This window comes from Stegastes partitus, unplaced genomic scaffold (assembly GCF_000690725.1).
Source record: "Stegastes partitus isolate 25-593 unplaced genomic scaffold, Stegastes_partitus-1.0.2 Scaffold2174, whole genome shotgun sequence".
Taxonomy (NCBI): domain Eukaryota; kingdom Metazoa; phylum Chordata; class Actinopteri; family Pomacentridae; genus Stegastes; species Stegastes partitus.
The window spans coordinates 10141-25261 of NW_007579905.1; the positions used below are offsets into that span (position 1 = coordinate 10141).

Sequence of the window (15121 nt, forward strand, 5' to 3'; positions counted from 1 at the left end):
TATACAGTCAAAACTCTGCTGTCAGGGATTAGTCAGGTCGAAAGGCAACTAATGTGATTTTAAAAAATTGCAGTGCTGCCATCATGTGTCCATCAGATATAGCAGCAGGACATAAACTTACTTCTTACCTCCTGAAGACAAAATGCGCTCGGTATTTTAAATCTCATCTTGTTGGCCTAGGAATATTACTTTAGTGTAAAATCAACAAAACCACCATAATATGGGTGTGAATGTTTTATGAATGTCTTCTTGTCACCATGCAGATCGACAAAAACACTCTCAGTAGACAATTAAACTTTTTTATTTTCTTTTTAATTTCAAAGGATTGTTAAAAAGCAACATTACCATCAAGATACTGACAAATTAATCTTGATTCAAAATTGTTACAAATACTTCAGAGTACTGTGGTAACATGACCGTTCTGTCCGATGTTGAAACACTTCATCGTACAAGCTTATTTTAGGTAATTATTAGTTTGTTTGGTAATGGCTAATTGTAACCTCAGATCCCAATATATTTAATTGAAGTAGCTTATATCTACCATATAACCATTTTTAAATTATTATTCATTATGTAAAGTTACACATAAAAGACACCCTTTACATTTGTCATAATCCAAAATATATGTACAGAAATCTTCAGAATACCATATGAAAACATTTAAGCATACTTCATGTTGGCACTTCAACAAGTGTAAACACTGTTGGTTGAAATTGTGCTTGGAGCATAAATTTTTGAAGGCAATTAAAAGATAGAGGGCCTTGATCCCAAAGCAGCCAGCCTTACATTGTTCTTTAAACCAAGTCAAGTAGGAGGCGCTGACAGAGGTGAAGTTGAGTATATAGGATAGAAATCAACCTGATGACTAACTATTATTTTTCACCTAAAATAGGCAGTGTTATCTGTGGCTGATTACGATAAGTGCCGGTTAGACTTCGCTGGTGATCTGGTTAATCAAGCCCCTACAGATGTGACCAAGAGAACAACATCACTCTGTGTTTTTGTTCTCTTTTTTGCTGCTTCCAAACAGAATGCTGGCCAGAGCGAAGACACCCAGACCCACGACGCCAGCAACCACGGCGGCTTCTCCCGCTTTACGCACCTGCAGGGGCAACAAACAGATGTTCGCTGGTGAGCAGGGACGTCATTCAAAACCTCTTTCAAAATAATCTCAACTCGTGTTTTAGAACATTTTCATCTTATTGTTGGTACAACATTCCTCCATTTTATATTGTAACATAATGGGCAGACAAAAGCGGTCACTATGGAGTCTGTTCTAAGTGGCACTATAGTTTAACTGCTTCCTCAATGTGTATATGATTCCATTTTAGGCTTTTTATTTTCTTACACTTGGTAAATCAAACACACAGTTCATGTCTCCATCTTGTTATATAGTTGGAGGACTGTGAAAACACCAGCTACAATGATGGAAAAACATCCACACTGTAGTCATTCCTGAAGGTATTTGATATAGTTTCATCTGTAAACATTAGAATGTCAGTAAACAGAATTTTGACATTAAAATATGTGATACACAACTGTTCTGCAGTGGCTGAAAGGGCATTTATAAAGTCAGAGTGGAGGAAAATACCAACGAGATCAAAACACATGAACCCAAGTCACAGTCACAGATGTATATCAAAAGATCTGGGGTGGAATAACTCTTATCATGTGTGTGCAGCAATGTACAGTTTGGCTCCCTTTAAAATGAGGCCTCCTATTTTAGAGTTGCCATGGAACTACCTTATGTGGAGTCTTCAATTTGTTCAAATTAATCAAACAAGCAACAAAGAAAATCTAACAATACACTACTATAAACAATTATTTTATACATAAACGGATCAATAAATACAGGGCCTGAGGAACTGATGATTATAAATACAGAAATAAATTAAATGAGGGAACACCAGAAGCAGGATAAGAAAAAAAACAAATAAATCTAAATGGTGTCATAAAAAGACAAATAAACTAGACTATGACTAAGTATAAATAACTGAACAAACCATTTTAAAAATTCTTTTTAAATCAACTAAAAGCAGACTCAAAGGGTCGCTTGCTTATGCAACGCAGGTCGGGTTTGCGTTTTTTTAAAAATCAACATGCTCTGCTTCCCTCCAGAAATGTGGACCATAACAACAAAAGACCTGGCTGAGGGTTTTGACTCTCAGTTTATTTAAAAGACCAAAAACATTAAGAGCTTTATAAATCAACAACAGGAGCTTCACATCAATTCTACAGCAGTCAGTATACAGTGCAGATGCTCTACAGTTGGTGTAATGTGTGCTCTTCTCCTGGTCTTAGTCAACACACACGCTGCTGAGTTTTGAAGCAAATGCAGTTGAGATCATTTCTTACTTGGGGAGACCAGATAGGACAACAATAAATCCTGCAGGTAATAAAAGCGTTCACTAGTGTCTCTGCACTGGCCTGTGAGAAACTGTTCCACTCTGGTAATGTTCCACAAGTGATAAATTGCATTCTTATGTTTGCAATGTGAGATCTGAGAGATGGATGACTTGTTTTTCACTTGTGCCAACATGACTTTGCTTTCAGTTTCACAATGAATGTCTCTGTGCCGAACACTAAGGCTTCAGTTTTGTTCTGACTGAGCTGTAGAAAGTCCTCTGCCATTCACAACCTGATGTCTAAAACAAAGTTAAAAAGGCATCGATTGGCTTCAGGTCTTCAGAGGATGGGTTTCAGTATTACATTTATAACACTGTGATGACGTTGTGATGTTTGCTCCTGCTTGGCCTCTTTTGCAGTATCCTTCTATTGCAGAAAGCTGAAGCCATATTTTTCATTAATGTTTGCTACTCTGTCAAAAATGCCTGTAGAGATCCACAGTTTTTTAAACTATGTTCATTATTGTAGTATATTTACAATATGTTCACAGTGTTTTATCCACAAGTGTATGTATCAGAGGAATCTGCTGCCTCTAATCTTAATATATATGTTATTGTGGTATTCCACACATCAAACACCACATGTACAATTATTTACATTATTCAAGATGAAGTTCTGGGGTAGCATCATACTGAAGCACAATCTTCAAATGAATATGAAAGCTTTTTTGTATGAGCCACACTCCTTCAGTTTGGAATTGTGAAACATGTCTGTTAGGAGCAGAGAAGCATTTTCTCCTGTATGTTGTACTGCTATGATTGATACCCACTTTATTGTCTTTCTTTCTTTAATTAATTAAAAACAATGTTTATTTTAAATACAATTGTCTTATTTATATATTTTACACTCCACTTAGGTTTTGGCATCAAGCACCATTCTGAATTACGTTCAGCATTAAGGTCTCTAAAATCTCTCCCTTCTTAATATTTATGACATTGTGACTTTTTTGTCAAATTTCCTATAGTTTTTGAAAAATAATCGTTCTTTTTATAATGTCTTTTTGTTATTGCACAACCTTGAGAACAGTCACTTGGCATTCCACGGTACATATTGTACCAGCATGTGACATATAAAAAAGTCTTGAAGTTTTGTTGTGTAAATAAACTTAATTCATCACGCACTTATAAAAGCCAGCCTCCAACAGCTACATCTAAATCAGGCACCCCGTCTATGTTGTTCACCCCAACCCCCAAAAATGCATGTGATAACCTAGCGTGGTTCGACCTACCTGCCGGGACTCGGCCTTGCCGTAGCGAAGCTCGTTCACAAAGTGCTCACAGTTTCCCCTGAAAACGCAGTAGGGTAGCTCTGTGCCCACCCGCGCACAGGCCTCCCTCACAATAACACGAGCAGGGCGGGGAGTGTACTTCTTGTCCAGGCCGTTGTTGATTGTCCACTTGTCGGTTCCCACCACGTCCCACAGCTCCTCTTTTTTCACAATGGCCTTCTCAGCCAGGACAGACATCATACTGTTGGCACCTGCACCCGCGACCTCAGCTATAGCCAAGACATATAACAGAATCATTTGTTAGGGGGTTATATGATGAACATTGGAACATTTGAAGAGGTCGTCTGCAAAAACAGATAACTCCATCTTCACAAACCTTCAGAAAACCCACTTTTCCATCGTCTACCTGAGACAATATCAATCAAACTGCAGTTATCTCTATTTTTGTCATGTCATTTCTACTGAGTCAAATCCACTTCATTTCGATTGATATTATCTCAAGAAAACAACAAAAATATATGTTTTCTGAAAATCTACAAAAATGGAGTTATCTGTTTTTGCAAATGAACTCTTCCTTTTGTCTTCGAGTGGTCTGTGAATCATTTTAACTGAACAAATGATCTTAGTTCATATTCTATTTTGAGAAACTAAATGTCACAATCAGATTAGCTGCTTTTTGTTCCAGACTGCTTAGGATGTGGGAGTAGGAGTCCAGCGAATGGTGTGGGGAGACTTACAGGGTGGTGCCAAGTGAACAACGAAGCCATCACCAACGTAAACAGCCCAGTGCTGATAGGAGCCACGGAAGATTTCAATCAAGTCCCCTGGCTCGGGTTTCTCATCATACTTGGATTACAAGACAGAAAAAAATGTTAGATTCGCAACAGACTGTGTTTCGCAAACAACTGCAGGACATGTGACCCGACCAGACTGACCTGGGTTAAGATAAGATGTGTACACTAAAATCAAAGCAAATAAAACTAAATGATTCAAATAAATATTGTCTAAATATTGCATAATGACACACAACTGCAATACCAGACCAGACAAAAACAATCAGTGGTAATTTTTCTAACCAGCGTTGGAGCCATGTCAGCGTTTCCTTCGTCTGCAAACCTCCAAACCTGCAGAAACAAATAATCACAGCTTAGTGCGCAACAGGAAACACAGAGTTAGTGTTTGTTCCTGGCTGATGTGTTAACCTAAGCCATACCAATCCATTAACGCACACTTTTGTAAGAATATATTACATTTTCACATCTGTGTATTTTATCATTCTGACATGCCGTTCATATAATGTGATGACTGCAGGTAATGCATTCATCAAAACAGTTCTAAAATAAATCCATTGTTCAATAGAACACTCCAACATCAGCACACACTGTGTTCTTTACAACTAATGCAAAAGTCCTACAAGAAATCCTCCATCTGTCTAAAGCTGTAATTGTTGCACTGATGTGTTATGTCAGCTTGAAAACCTTTTCTGGAGAAAAAAAAACAGTTTGTGGTGCTGCTGAACTGTACTGAAATATACTCAAGTGTTGCTGTATTTAAGCTTTAGGCATTGATGTAAACAGGATGGACATAATATAAACACTCTTCAGTACAACACAATACAGTTCAACAGCAGCACAAACTGCGGAACTGGAAGCCTTCATGTAGGCGAGAGATAAAGCAGGACTGATGTACTCAAAAAACTGAGGTTATATGGAGCACTTCAGGTTAAAATATCTGAAGAATAAATGAGGATTTTTATTAAAGCCACTACAAAGCAGCCTCGGTAAGCTAGCTACTGTTAGCTTCAGCTGCTCTGTTTACATCACACACCTTGACGCGCCGCCGGTTACTAAGCTAACATCAGCCATTAAACTCCGAAGCGTCAGAAAGGAAAGTAATTTTAAAAAGCCCTTCAAACTTCATTTCATGCAGATGATCGGGTTTATTTCTTACCTTTTATTTTAATGTCCACACCGCGTTTTATGGGAAGAGACGCCAGCAAAGAGCCGAAATGAAAGAAAAGCTGCGAGTGAGAGATCAGCTGATTGTTGCTGCTTTTAGCCGCACAACGTGACACTCACAATAAAAGCACCAACCACTAACTGATTCCGTTTCCTTTTCTTCTTCTTCTATTTCTACTTCTTAGTGTTTAGTATTCTATCGATGTTATCATTTACAACAACAATAATAACGATGATAAAATGCATAACAATTACATTATTATTATTATTATGATGATGATGTTGATGATGATGATGATGATTATTATTATTATTATTATTAGTAGTAGTAGTAGTAGTAGTAGTATTTCTAATAATAATATAATTATTAACAATTATTATTATTTTTTTTTTTTTTCAACCTTTATTTTGCGACCTGGTCCAGAGGCGGCACACAAACAAGTTGAACAGTAAAAACAGATTACATGTCCAGCAACTCATATGCATATGGATTACATGATACTTCTTATCTTTATTATTTGTATTGTAATTATTTACACCAGTTGTTCTAATCTAATCTATAGTAGAAACATGAAACTGAAAGGTGTTGCTGTAAGCCTCTTTTGCACGTACCCACTGATATAAATAGGCTCGACACGCCCCTCAGCATAATACATAGAATTCAACCACACCTCAAAATGCAGCTTACAAAACATTTTTATCAGTTTCAACCACACCTTTATAAATAATCCGACTTTCAGGAAAGTAAAATTCATTGCATGATTATTACACTACATGTGTTTCAGCCAGTTGCAGAGGCCTTGGTAGGATCTTGACACACTGAGGGCTTAACACAGCCCAGCAGTCTAACTATGATTTTAACCTGACAATTGCCAGCAATTTTTGTGCACATGAGAGGAAGGAACGTATTCATGTAGGCTCTTGTGAGTTTTAAGGATTTATACCCCAGGATTTTACCCATTCTATATAGACAGTTTTTGCAATATATATATTTCATATGTTCTGTATGTTACTGAATGTTGTTGTTCGATGGAGTTATGTTTTTGTAAGTCATGACTTCCTATTATGAGTGTGGTATGTTCATTGGTGGAGCTGCAGCCGCTTCTCTTTGTAGCAAACCATTCGCCTGTTGATGGTCTAGCACCTAAATGTCACTAATAAATGTGTTCTGGCAAGTTAGAGTCTTTTTGAAACCTAACAACTGCACCATTTTAAAATTATTTCAAAGTAAACCTAATATAAAATCTGAGACACTTCAAGTCAGGATATTCTACTTTATTTCTGTGCTCAGCCCATGTTCTACATTAATATCACTGTAAGTGTAGGGTAGCTAGACAAATAGTTTTTGAACTGTGTTTTTGGTCATTTAAACAGTTATAATCAACGGTGTGCCTTAGAAATACTTGTTTTTATGAATTTTATTCTGTAGTAATTTGGGTGACCAACCCTTTGATCAGGATCAACTATATCATAATTTTTTGAGGGTTTTAATACATGATGAGAATAACAGGTGAACTGATCCATTGCTGTTTTTAAGTGTTATTCTTACTTCTACTTTCTATATAAATTTGAAATATTGTTGTCAAGATCACTGATTATTTGTCACAAAGTCCCATTATGTTATCTTGTGACTTACCCCACAGATGGTTGGGGTTCAGTCAAGCTTCTTCTGAAACATTTTAGGAGAAATAATTTTGTATCGTAGAGGTAATATTCAAATTATTTAAACTGAGGCAGGAATAAAGACTGTTCTCCACCTTTCACTTTATACTACTTTAAACTATTACTATTTAGAGGACAAGCCTAGATAATTTAACTTCCACAAAACCACAAAAAAGAACCTTTAATCCATTTTTTTTTTTAAATTTAAATTAGGTTATTTACAACTCAAATCAGAATCAAACATAAAAAATATCCTATAAACAATCGCTCATTAAATAAACAAAATCCTAACTAAAAATCTGAAACAGAAAAAAATCCTTCTATTTCAGTATTCTGATAAGAAAAATGAAAGCTCCCTAAATAAATAGGAGGACAACTTGCAAAAAAATAAAAAAGAAAGAAAGAAAGAAAGAAAGAAAGAAAGAAAGAAAGAAAGAAAGAAAGAAAGAAAGAAAGAAATTGTCATTTTTGTTAATTTTAGTGTGGTTTGTTTCTATGCACGTCAGTTCAGTATTGAGGGGTGTTGGTGAATTAAGGTGAGGTATGGGAGTGGTGGTGAGGGGATAGGAAGAGAGGCTAATGTTAGGAGTTGTGCACCCTAAACTGAGGCAAAAGGAAGAGGAGAGGCCATCCATCCATCCATCCATCCATCCATCCATCCATCCATCCATTATCTATACACCACTTAACTGACTCAGGGTGAAGGCAGAGGACACCCTGGACAGGTCACTAGTGTATCACAGGGCTACACAGAGAGACAAACAAGAACACTCACATTCACACCTACGGACAATTTAGAATCACTAGCTAACCTCAGCATGTTTTTGGACTGTGTGGGAGGAAGGTGGAAGAACCCAGAGAGAGCCCAAGGTACATGGGGAGAACATGCAAACTCCACGCAGAAAGATCCCAGGCTCAGGTCAGGATGCAAACCGGGGATCTTCTAGCTGCTACGGTGCTAATAAACAGATTATTGTATCACACTGGATGTATTCACACTGCATATACCATATTTATTACCATACATCTTAGATATTCATATCTCAGGCCTATTCACATGTACTGTTTGTACTGTATATATCCTAACACAATCATACTGCCATTAAAGGTAATCTACTCAGACATTTTACATTGTGCTGAACTTTTACTGCTTCCTTGGCTTTTCTGGTCAGATGCTAAACTGCATTTTGTTGTCCAAGCTACTGTACTCTGTTCGATGGCAATAATGTTGAAGTTAAATCTAATGTAATGTAATTTTAATATTAGACTTTATTTCCAAAATGCCACTCGTATTTCTCTTCTGGAAAGTATTTTTGCTCACCAGGAGTTCCTTGAAGTTTGCTGACTTATTGTGGTTTGCATTGTTCATCTGTTGTGTCCTCTTGTTTTTCCTTTGTCACTCAAAGCCCTCATAAAAAGTACAATAACAACAACAACACTAATAATAATAATAATAATAATAATAATAATAATAATAATAATAATAATAATGTCAGTTGTAACCACTAGGTGTCGCCAGTGACGTCAACAGTGTGCGTCGGGTTTCCTTTTTTAAAACGGCGAAGAAGTCCCACCTTCCGCCTTTGGAGCGCCCTTTGGTTGTATTTTGTCCTGAAAATTGACTGAGAAAATAACAAAAAGCTGTAATAATCGCTCACGTCGAAGCTCCACAGCCGAGGGGTGGATTTGATGTGACGCTTTAATGTTAAACGACCAAGCGATGTCTGTGGTTTTTGACGGGAGTCCGCTGAAAGCGATGCAGAGCCACAGTCACACAGCGCAGGCTGCTCTGAGGTGAGTGCAGCGGGAGGAGGCGGCGGAGCGCAACACACAAACTACATTTAGTCTGGAAACTCAGCCACCACAGGCTCTCTGCAATGTGTTGAAGTTGACTAGACAGAAGATAAAGTTAGTGTGGTACTAGGCTGTTATTCTAAACAGGCAGCTCGTGTTGGGAGTCAGTGCTTTGACCACAAACAGCCGGGTTATAGTGTTAAAGACTACAGACAAATGACAGGCAGTTAGAACCTGAAATATATTTTTTTACAGTAGTTTTGTGTCCTGACCAACACCCAAAACACTTTCAAATGATATCAGCTGGAGCAAAGCAAATATCTGTAAAGCAGTATCCAACTAATGTTGGACATGTTGACTTTACACTCAATTGAAGCAAGTAATACATTCTTTAAAAATATTCTTTGTTGAGATAAAATTATTCATTCACTAAGCAAAATTGTTTCAAAAGTGTTGGTATTTTTTTTGTTTTTTGGTAATTAAATAATAATAATAAATAATAATAATTGAAAAAAGTAATGTGAAAGTGTACATTCACACATTTCATCATATCAGTTTTGATGAAAATAATGTGGGGTTTGATCTGTTGAACCTTGTATTAAAGTTTAGGAAATTGCAAAACTGTATTGTAAATATATATTTAAACTTTCTTAAACATTACACTATATAGACTAAATGATTAGTCAGTCAAGGCACATAATATTTTGCGCAATTTTCTGAAAATAATCTCAAGATGTAGTTGAAACGTGATGGCAGTCTAAAGCATTTCGTACTTGGTTTTATTCACTACTTTTTGTCCCATTTCAGATTAAAGGATTAATCAAGAAGAAGGTCTCTAAATTATTCGACAACACAAAAAATCATTAGTCACAGCTCAGAAATGTCTTATAGCAACATTTAAATAGATTTTTAATGGTAGTCTGGCAGAATCTTCTCACACATATATGGGGAAACACCTCTTTATTCATTCCTGCTCCTCAACATTTTTAGCTTGTGGATGCTAAACTTTTCCTTCTCCTCCTCCAGCGCCCAGGAACTGTCTCAGGAGATCAAGTCCTTCATCAGCGGCGTTGACACAGTTCAGGGACGGAAGCTCAGCGTCCGGGAACATGCCCGCTGCGCTGTGCGGCTGCTGCGCTCGGTCCCGGCCTGTCGAGGTGCGGTGCTGGAGCATCTGAGGGGCGTATATGATGAGCATGTGTCTGCCTTTCTACACAATCTGGAGACGGAGGGTAATGCCAGCTCCGGGGTCAGCTCCAACCTGGAGGACATCATACAGGTGTGACTTTCTAAAACACCTATCTTGAAAATCATTAAATGATGAACATATTGAAAGTTTTTTTTATTTAGTCTTTGTATTGTAGAACCTCTGATTTATTGGAAATTTGTGTTTATTATTTCTCATGTCTGTAGGAGGTTCACGGTGTGCTGTCAGAGTTCATCCGTCTGAACCCCAGAGCCTGGGCCCCTCTCGTGTCCACCTGGGCTGTGGACCTACTTGGCCAACTGAGCAGCAAACACGCTGGCCGCAGGGTGGCCCCTCACTCCTCCAGCCTCAATGAGCTGCTCCAGCTCTGGATGTCTTGTGCTGCCACTCGGTCCCTCATGGAGGCTTACTCCCAGTGTTTGGCAGCAATGCTGGCCTGGTGCCCTGATGCCTGTGTGGATGCTCTGTTGGACACTTCAGTACAGCACTCGCCGCATTTTGACTGGGTGGTGGCTCACATTGGGTCTGCCTTCCCGGGTACGATCATCAGCAGAGTGCTGGCATGTGGACTGAAGGACTTCTGCTCTCATGGCGCTAAGGACCAAGGGCTGCTGGTAATGGGAGTGGACAAAGGCAACAGAGTGCCCAAGATTGGCTCGGTGGTGGGAATCCTTGGACACCTTGCAGCACACCACTCAGACAGCATCCGGAAGGAGCTGCTCAGGATGTTTCAGGAGAGTCTGAGCCCGTCAAGCCCTCTGTCTCCCACTTCATCCTCAACATCGTGGGAAAGTTCACCTCAACTGCGTCGTGCTGCTGTACCATTTCTGCTGCAGCTGACTGCAATGTCCCCGAACCTCTTTGGTGCTGTGTCTGCAGAGCTGGTGGAGCTGTTGCGGCCCCCGGTCCTGCTCCAGCTGCAGGCTCTGCTGCAGGGCCTCCCCAGAGAGGAACTGGATAACATACTGGGTCTGGCTGTCCACCTCATTAGTCAGAGCCCATCAGGAGGGGCACGGGTCCTCAGGTTTCTGGCAGACACGGCGACCCCAGCTTCAGTCATCATCTCTGGCCCAACCCCATCACCTCATGAAGGAGTCAGAGAAGGTTGCGACCGCCTACTCCAGATGCTGCTCCTTCATCTCCACAAATTAGTTTTCAATCGCTCTGATGGAGCTGAAGCCAATGCCCATCACTCAGCTCCCTCTCAGCCCCAGAGGGTCATCCCCTTCTTAGAGGAGTTGCAATCTCATGTCGGTCAGCTGTGTGCCGAGACACTGCGACTGGAGAGGAAGCGTCACCTCTGGCTGCACCAGCTGCTGTGTCTGCTGTCAGTGTATAGGGGTCCCAGCATTGCCACCGAGGCCCTCTGCCAGCTCCTCACACAGGCCCGCAACCCAGAGGAGCTGGCTCTGGCCTGGCAGCTCCACACCACCCTATCCTCCTGCATGGCAGGACTCATTCCTGCTGCTGTAGCCCGCTGTGTGGCCCAGATCCATACGCACACCCTGGGGCCCCGACAGCTGAGGCAGCTGCTGCTTAACCTGGCTGCAGCCATCCAGAGTCAGGATGAGGAGAGAAGAGGAGCAGCAGGTGCTCAATCCTCCATGGCCATCCAGGTGGGCTCAGCGGTCTCAGGACACCTCCATGACTTTGGCCCTCTCCTTCTCCACGGGGACCCGGCTGTGTCTCACGCTGCAGTGCGCCTCCTGTCCTGCAGCCCGCTCCCTCGAACCTCCTCCCCAGCTCACCTGCTCCTGCTGTCCCGTGCTGCTGTTACTTATTTCTTTCTGGCACTGAGGAGGAGAGGAGAGGCGGGGAAGGTGGGTAGAGATGGAGGGCAGGCAGCAGAGGCTGTGAACTGCTCTGTTCTGCTTCTGTCCCGTTTTGCAGCGTACTCTCCTCTTACTCTGAAGGCTGTACTCCAGCAGCTGGTCGAGGGAGCGCTACATAAAGGCAACGCTGACCTGTTTGGAGGGCAGATTGCAGACATGTCTGGTGCCCCCGTGCTTTCCCCATCTGTGTCCCCCGACCTGGGAGCCTCTTTGCTGGATATCAACTGTCGATTTGGAACCACCGTTAATTTTTCTGGTAGTGTGTGGTCTGTGTTTCATGCAGGGGTGATTGGTAAGGGACTGAAGGTTCGCGGTGTCGCACAGCTGCCTGACCCGTCTGGGGTTATCCAGGTAAGACGTGAGAACTTTTGCTAAGCAGATTCAAGATTCCAGCAGTGGAGTCAAAGCTATATACCAGTTAGAGAAGTGATATTTTTCCATATAAAAACTGCAGATTTTGAATGTAAATTTGATTCCGTTATTTTAACAGCACCTGAAAATGAGTGCAGATTGTAGAAACTGTGTACAAAGTTAATGTAAGTGTATTTGTATGTATTTTGTGCTGCAGCAGTGAAGACTCACAATGTTTTCTTCTCTCTGCAGAACATCCAGACTCTGCTGGCTGTTATAGTCCAGTGTTGCAGCTCCTCTGGTCTCAATGGCTCCATCAATGGCTCACGATCGCTGTCTGACCCCGACGAGCCACTGCCCATCAACGCAGAGGCAGCAAAGGTTGTTGCAGTCACACTGGTGGAAAACGTCTGTCCAGATGTGGCCAATGGCGAGTTGTCCTGGCCCCCAGAAGAGCACGCTCGCACCACAGTGGAGCGAGACATCCACATTCGCCGTTGCTTTGAGGCCCACCCAGTGCTCTTCCCTCTTCTTCAGGTGGTGGCAGCCGGACGCCCGGCTCTCTGCTACTGCTCAGCTGTGCTCAGGGGCCTCCTGGCCACTCTATTGGCCCACTGGGAGGCGTCCCGTGAAGTGTCATCCACAGACTCCCCGTGGCACCTCCAGGCCTCTTGCCTTTTGGTGTCCTGCATGGGAGAAGGCCAACTCCTGCCCCCTGTGCTGGCCAACGTTCATGAAGCTTTCCGCCACCTCACTCCCTTCGAGGTGAGGCTGCTGCTCCTGGCTGTGTGGGAATACGTGAGAGGCAACGCGCCCATGCCCCAGAAGTTTGTCTTCAGCTCAGAGAAGGGCCTGTTCTGCAGAGATTTCTCACGGGACGGTGACGTGGCGAGATACGTGGCACCGATTCACAGCGTCCTCCACAAAAACATTGACAGACTGGGGCACCTGTGCTGGCGCTTCCAGCTCTGAGCAGTGGTGTCAAACAAACTGTGAAGAGCAGGTGACGGTGAATAAATACAGACTGCAAAACAGAGGGAATACTGTGTTACATCGCTCCAAGAATGGACTGCAAAATTCTGTCGCTGTAGTTCAGTTTCATACAAGTAGAGCTGTGTGCATGTGTATGTGTAAACCTTTTGTACCGTATTTTTAGACTTTATACGTTTCTAACTAGTTTCTGTGAGAAAGACAAGAGAAAAGGCACACATGTATAATATGTTAATACAGAATTAGCTCTACACAAAAGAGCCCTAACGTGTCATTTTTGCTTAAAAATTACAACTTAACTCTGCTTTCATCAGTTATGGATTGTTTTGTATAATTTCAGGTTGTTCGGCTTCTAAAATTGTGGCTACAAACATGCTTTGCATCTCTCAAAAAAACTTTCAACCACTTTACAAAATAAATCTTCATATGTTCCCAAAAAGCAGCTTGATTTTAGTGTCCGTTGTTGAAGAAATTTTACTCATAGTCCTCATGTGAAGTTTGCTGTAGTGGGTGTTTATTAGTATTCCGGTATACGGTGGGCTCACCAACACAGAGCATGAGTCTGTGAAGGTGGACCGACCCTGAGCATCTGCAGAGTCACACATTTATAGGGTAAGTCAGAGGGTAGAGGGGGGCTGTATGTAAATACAGAGGTGAATAGAGGTAAATTAACATACAGTTGCTAATCAAATGGCAGGAGGTAAGGGGGGCAATGAACAACAGGGGGTGGAATCGGGTGCCTGTGACAGGAGGTAGGAAAACACATGACAAAAGGTGATGGGAAAACACATGGCAACAGGGAATGAATTCAGGGGTCTTTGACCATCACAATAAAAGAAAATGGCTTTCTTCTTCACCGTGTTAATGCTGAAATGTATCATCACAGGACACTGTAGGTCATTAAAGTGAACATCACAAAGTCTTTTTACAGAGCAAACACTCTCAGAGATGGTTTCCATTTTCTGTGACCCACTAATATGAATCACTAACATGCAGGGGATTAACTTTTTTAAAAAGTTGTGTATAAGTTTTATGTTACCAGGTAAGTCCTACTGGGGTTAGCAAGCTGTTTTCAAAGGAGACTTGACCAGGACCAGTTGGAAAGATAAAATGAGCTAAAAACAAAGACTATTAGAAAAAACATCATTCACAACTGAATTTACAATCGTCTTGAATTCATTTAGGAGCAGTTCCTCTTTCTTGCAGTTTGTTGAATTCCAATGCATTTTAGGGGCCGCTGAAGTAAAACTATATATCACAAGAAAAAAAAGCAAAGAATTGTTATTTTTTTAAAAATATTTTCTCCTCTGGTAATCTTCTTGTTACCCTTTAGAAACACTTTCTCAGCACCCCTGAACAGAGATTAAACTGAAAAGTTGAAACTTATGCACATTATAATGCATTAGCCTTTATATGTTTTCACAGAAGCTTATACTAAGACACTTCAACACCACAATCAGGTGCCTTAAAAATTACTATAGAGTTGATTTTTATGTCAGTGGGCCTGACTCTTTTTGTTTTAAACTAATGTGATGGTTGTCCACATGTAATTCCATATCACAAGTCACATCTTTAGTGAGGTTGATCAATCAAAAAGTAATATTCTTCCTACTACACTCCGTCCCTTGTTGATTTGCCCCCTAAAAACTCATTTCTATGTATCAAAGATTTTTTCCTGTTTCAGTTTTCATCT

At 41.0% G+C, this 15121-nt stretch overlaps 2 protein-coding genes across 2 annotated transcripts; one reads left to right on the forward strand and one right to left on the reverse strand.

Annotated features, from left to right (window-relative positions):
- Positions 1-290: 290 nt before the first annotated feature.
- LOC103374189 (HRAS-like suppressor 3) lies at positions 291-5721 on the reverse strand. Its single transcript, XM_008304231.1, has 5 exons — positions 5585-5721; positions 4711-4758; positions 4372-4480; positions 3635-3903; positions 291-1102 (listed from the first exon to the last, which is right to left on the reverse strand). Exons 2-5 carry the CDS (start codon positions 4723-4725, stop codon positions 989-991), a joined length of 507 nt encoding a protein of 168 aa, XP_008302453.1. The 5' UTR covers positions 4726-4758; positions 5585-5721; the 3' UTR covers positions 291-988.
- Positions 5722-8831: 3110 nt separating this feature from the next.
- On the forward strand, positions 8832-13870 carry ints5 (integrator complex subunit 5). Its single transcript, XM_008304232.1, has 4 exons — positions 8832-9048; positions 10075-10327; positions 10462-12438; positions 12691-13870. Exons 1-4 carry the CDS (start codon positions 8957-8959, stop codon positions 13408-13410), a joined length of 3042 nt encoding a protein of 1013 aa, XP_008302454.1. The 5' UTR covers positions 8832-8956; the 3' UTR covers positions 13411-13870.
- The last annotated feature ends 1251 nt before the right edge of the window (positions 13871-15121 follow it).

Bases quoted from the DNA above. Each gene is read 5' to 3' on its own strand.
- LOC103374189 (XM_008304231.1), bottom strand. The intron at 3,904-4,371 runs GTAAGTCTCCCC...TCTTGGCTATAG, and splicing joins TGTTCACTTGGCACCACCCT to CTGAGGTCGCGGGTGCAGGT. The intron at 1,103-3,634 runs GTAGGTCGAACC...TTGCCCCTGCAG, and splicing joins GCAAGGCCGAGTCCCGGCAG to GTGCGTAAAGCGGGAGAAGC.
- ints5 (XM_008304232.1), top strand. From the start codon at position 8,957: ATGTTAAACGACCAAGCGATGTCTGTGGTTTTTGACGGGAGTCCGCTG. The intron at 10,328-10,461 runs GTGTGACTTTCT...TCATGTCTGTAG, and splicing joins ACCTGGAGGACATCATACAG to GAGGTTCACGGTGTGCTGTC. The intron at 12,439-12,690 runs GTAAGACGTGAG...TTCTCTCTGCAG, and splicing joins ACCCGTCTGGGGTTATCCAG to AACATCCAGACTCTGCTGGC.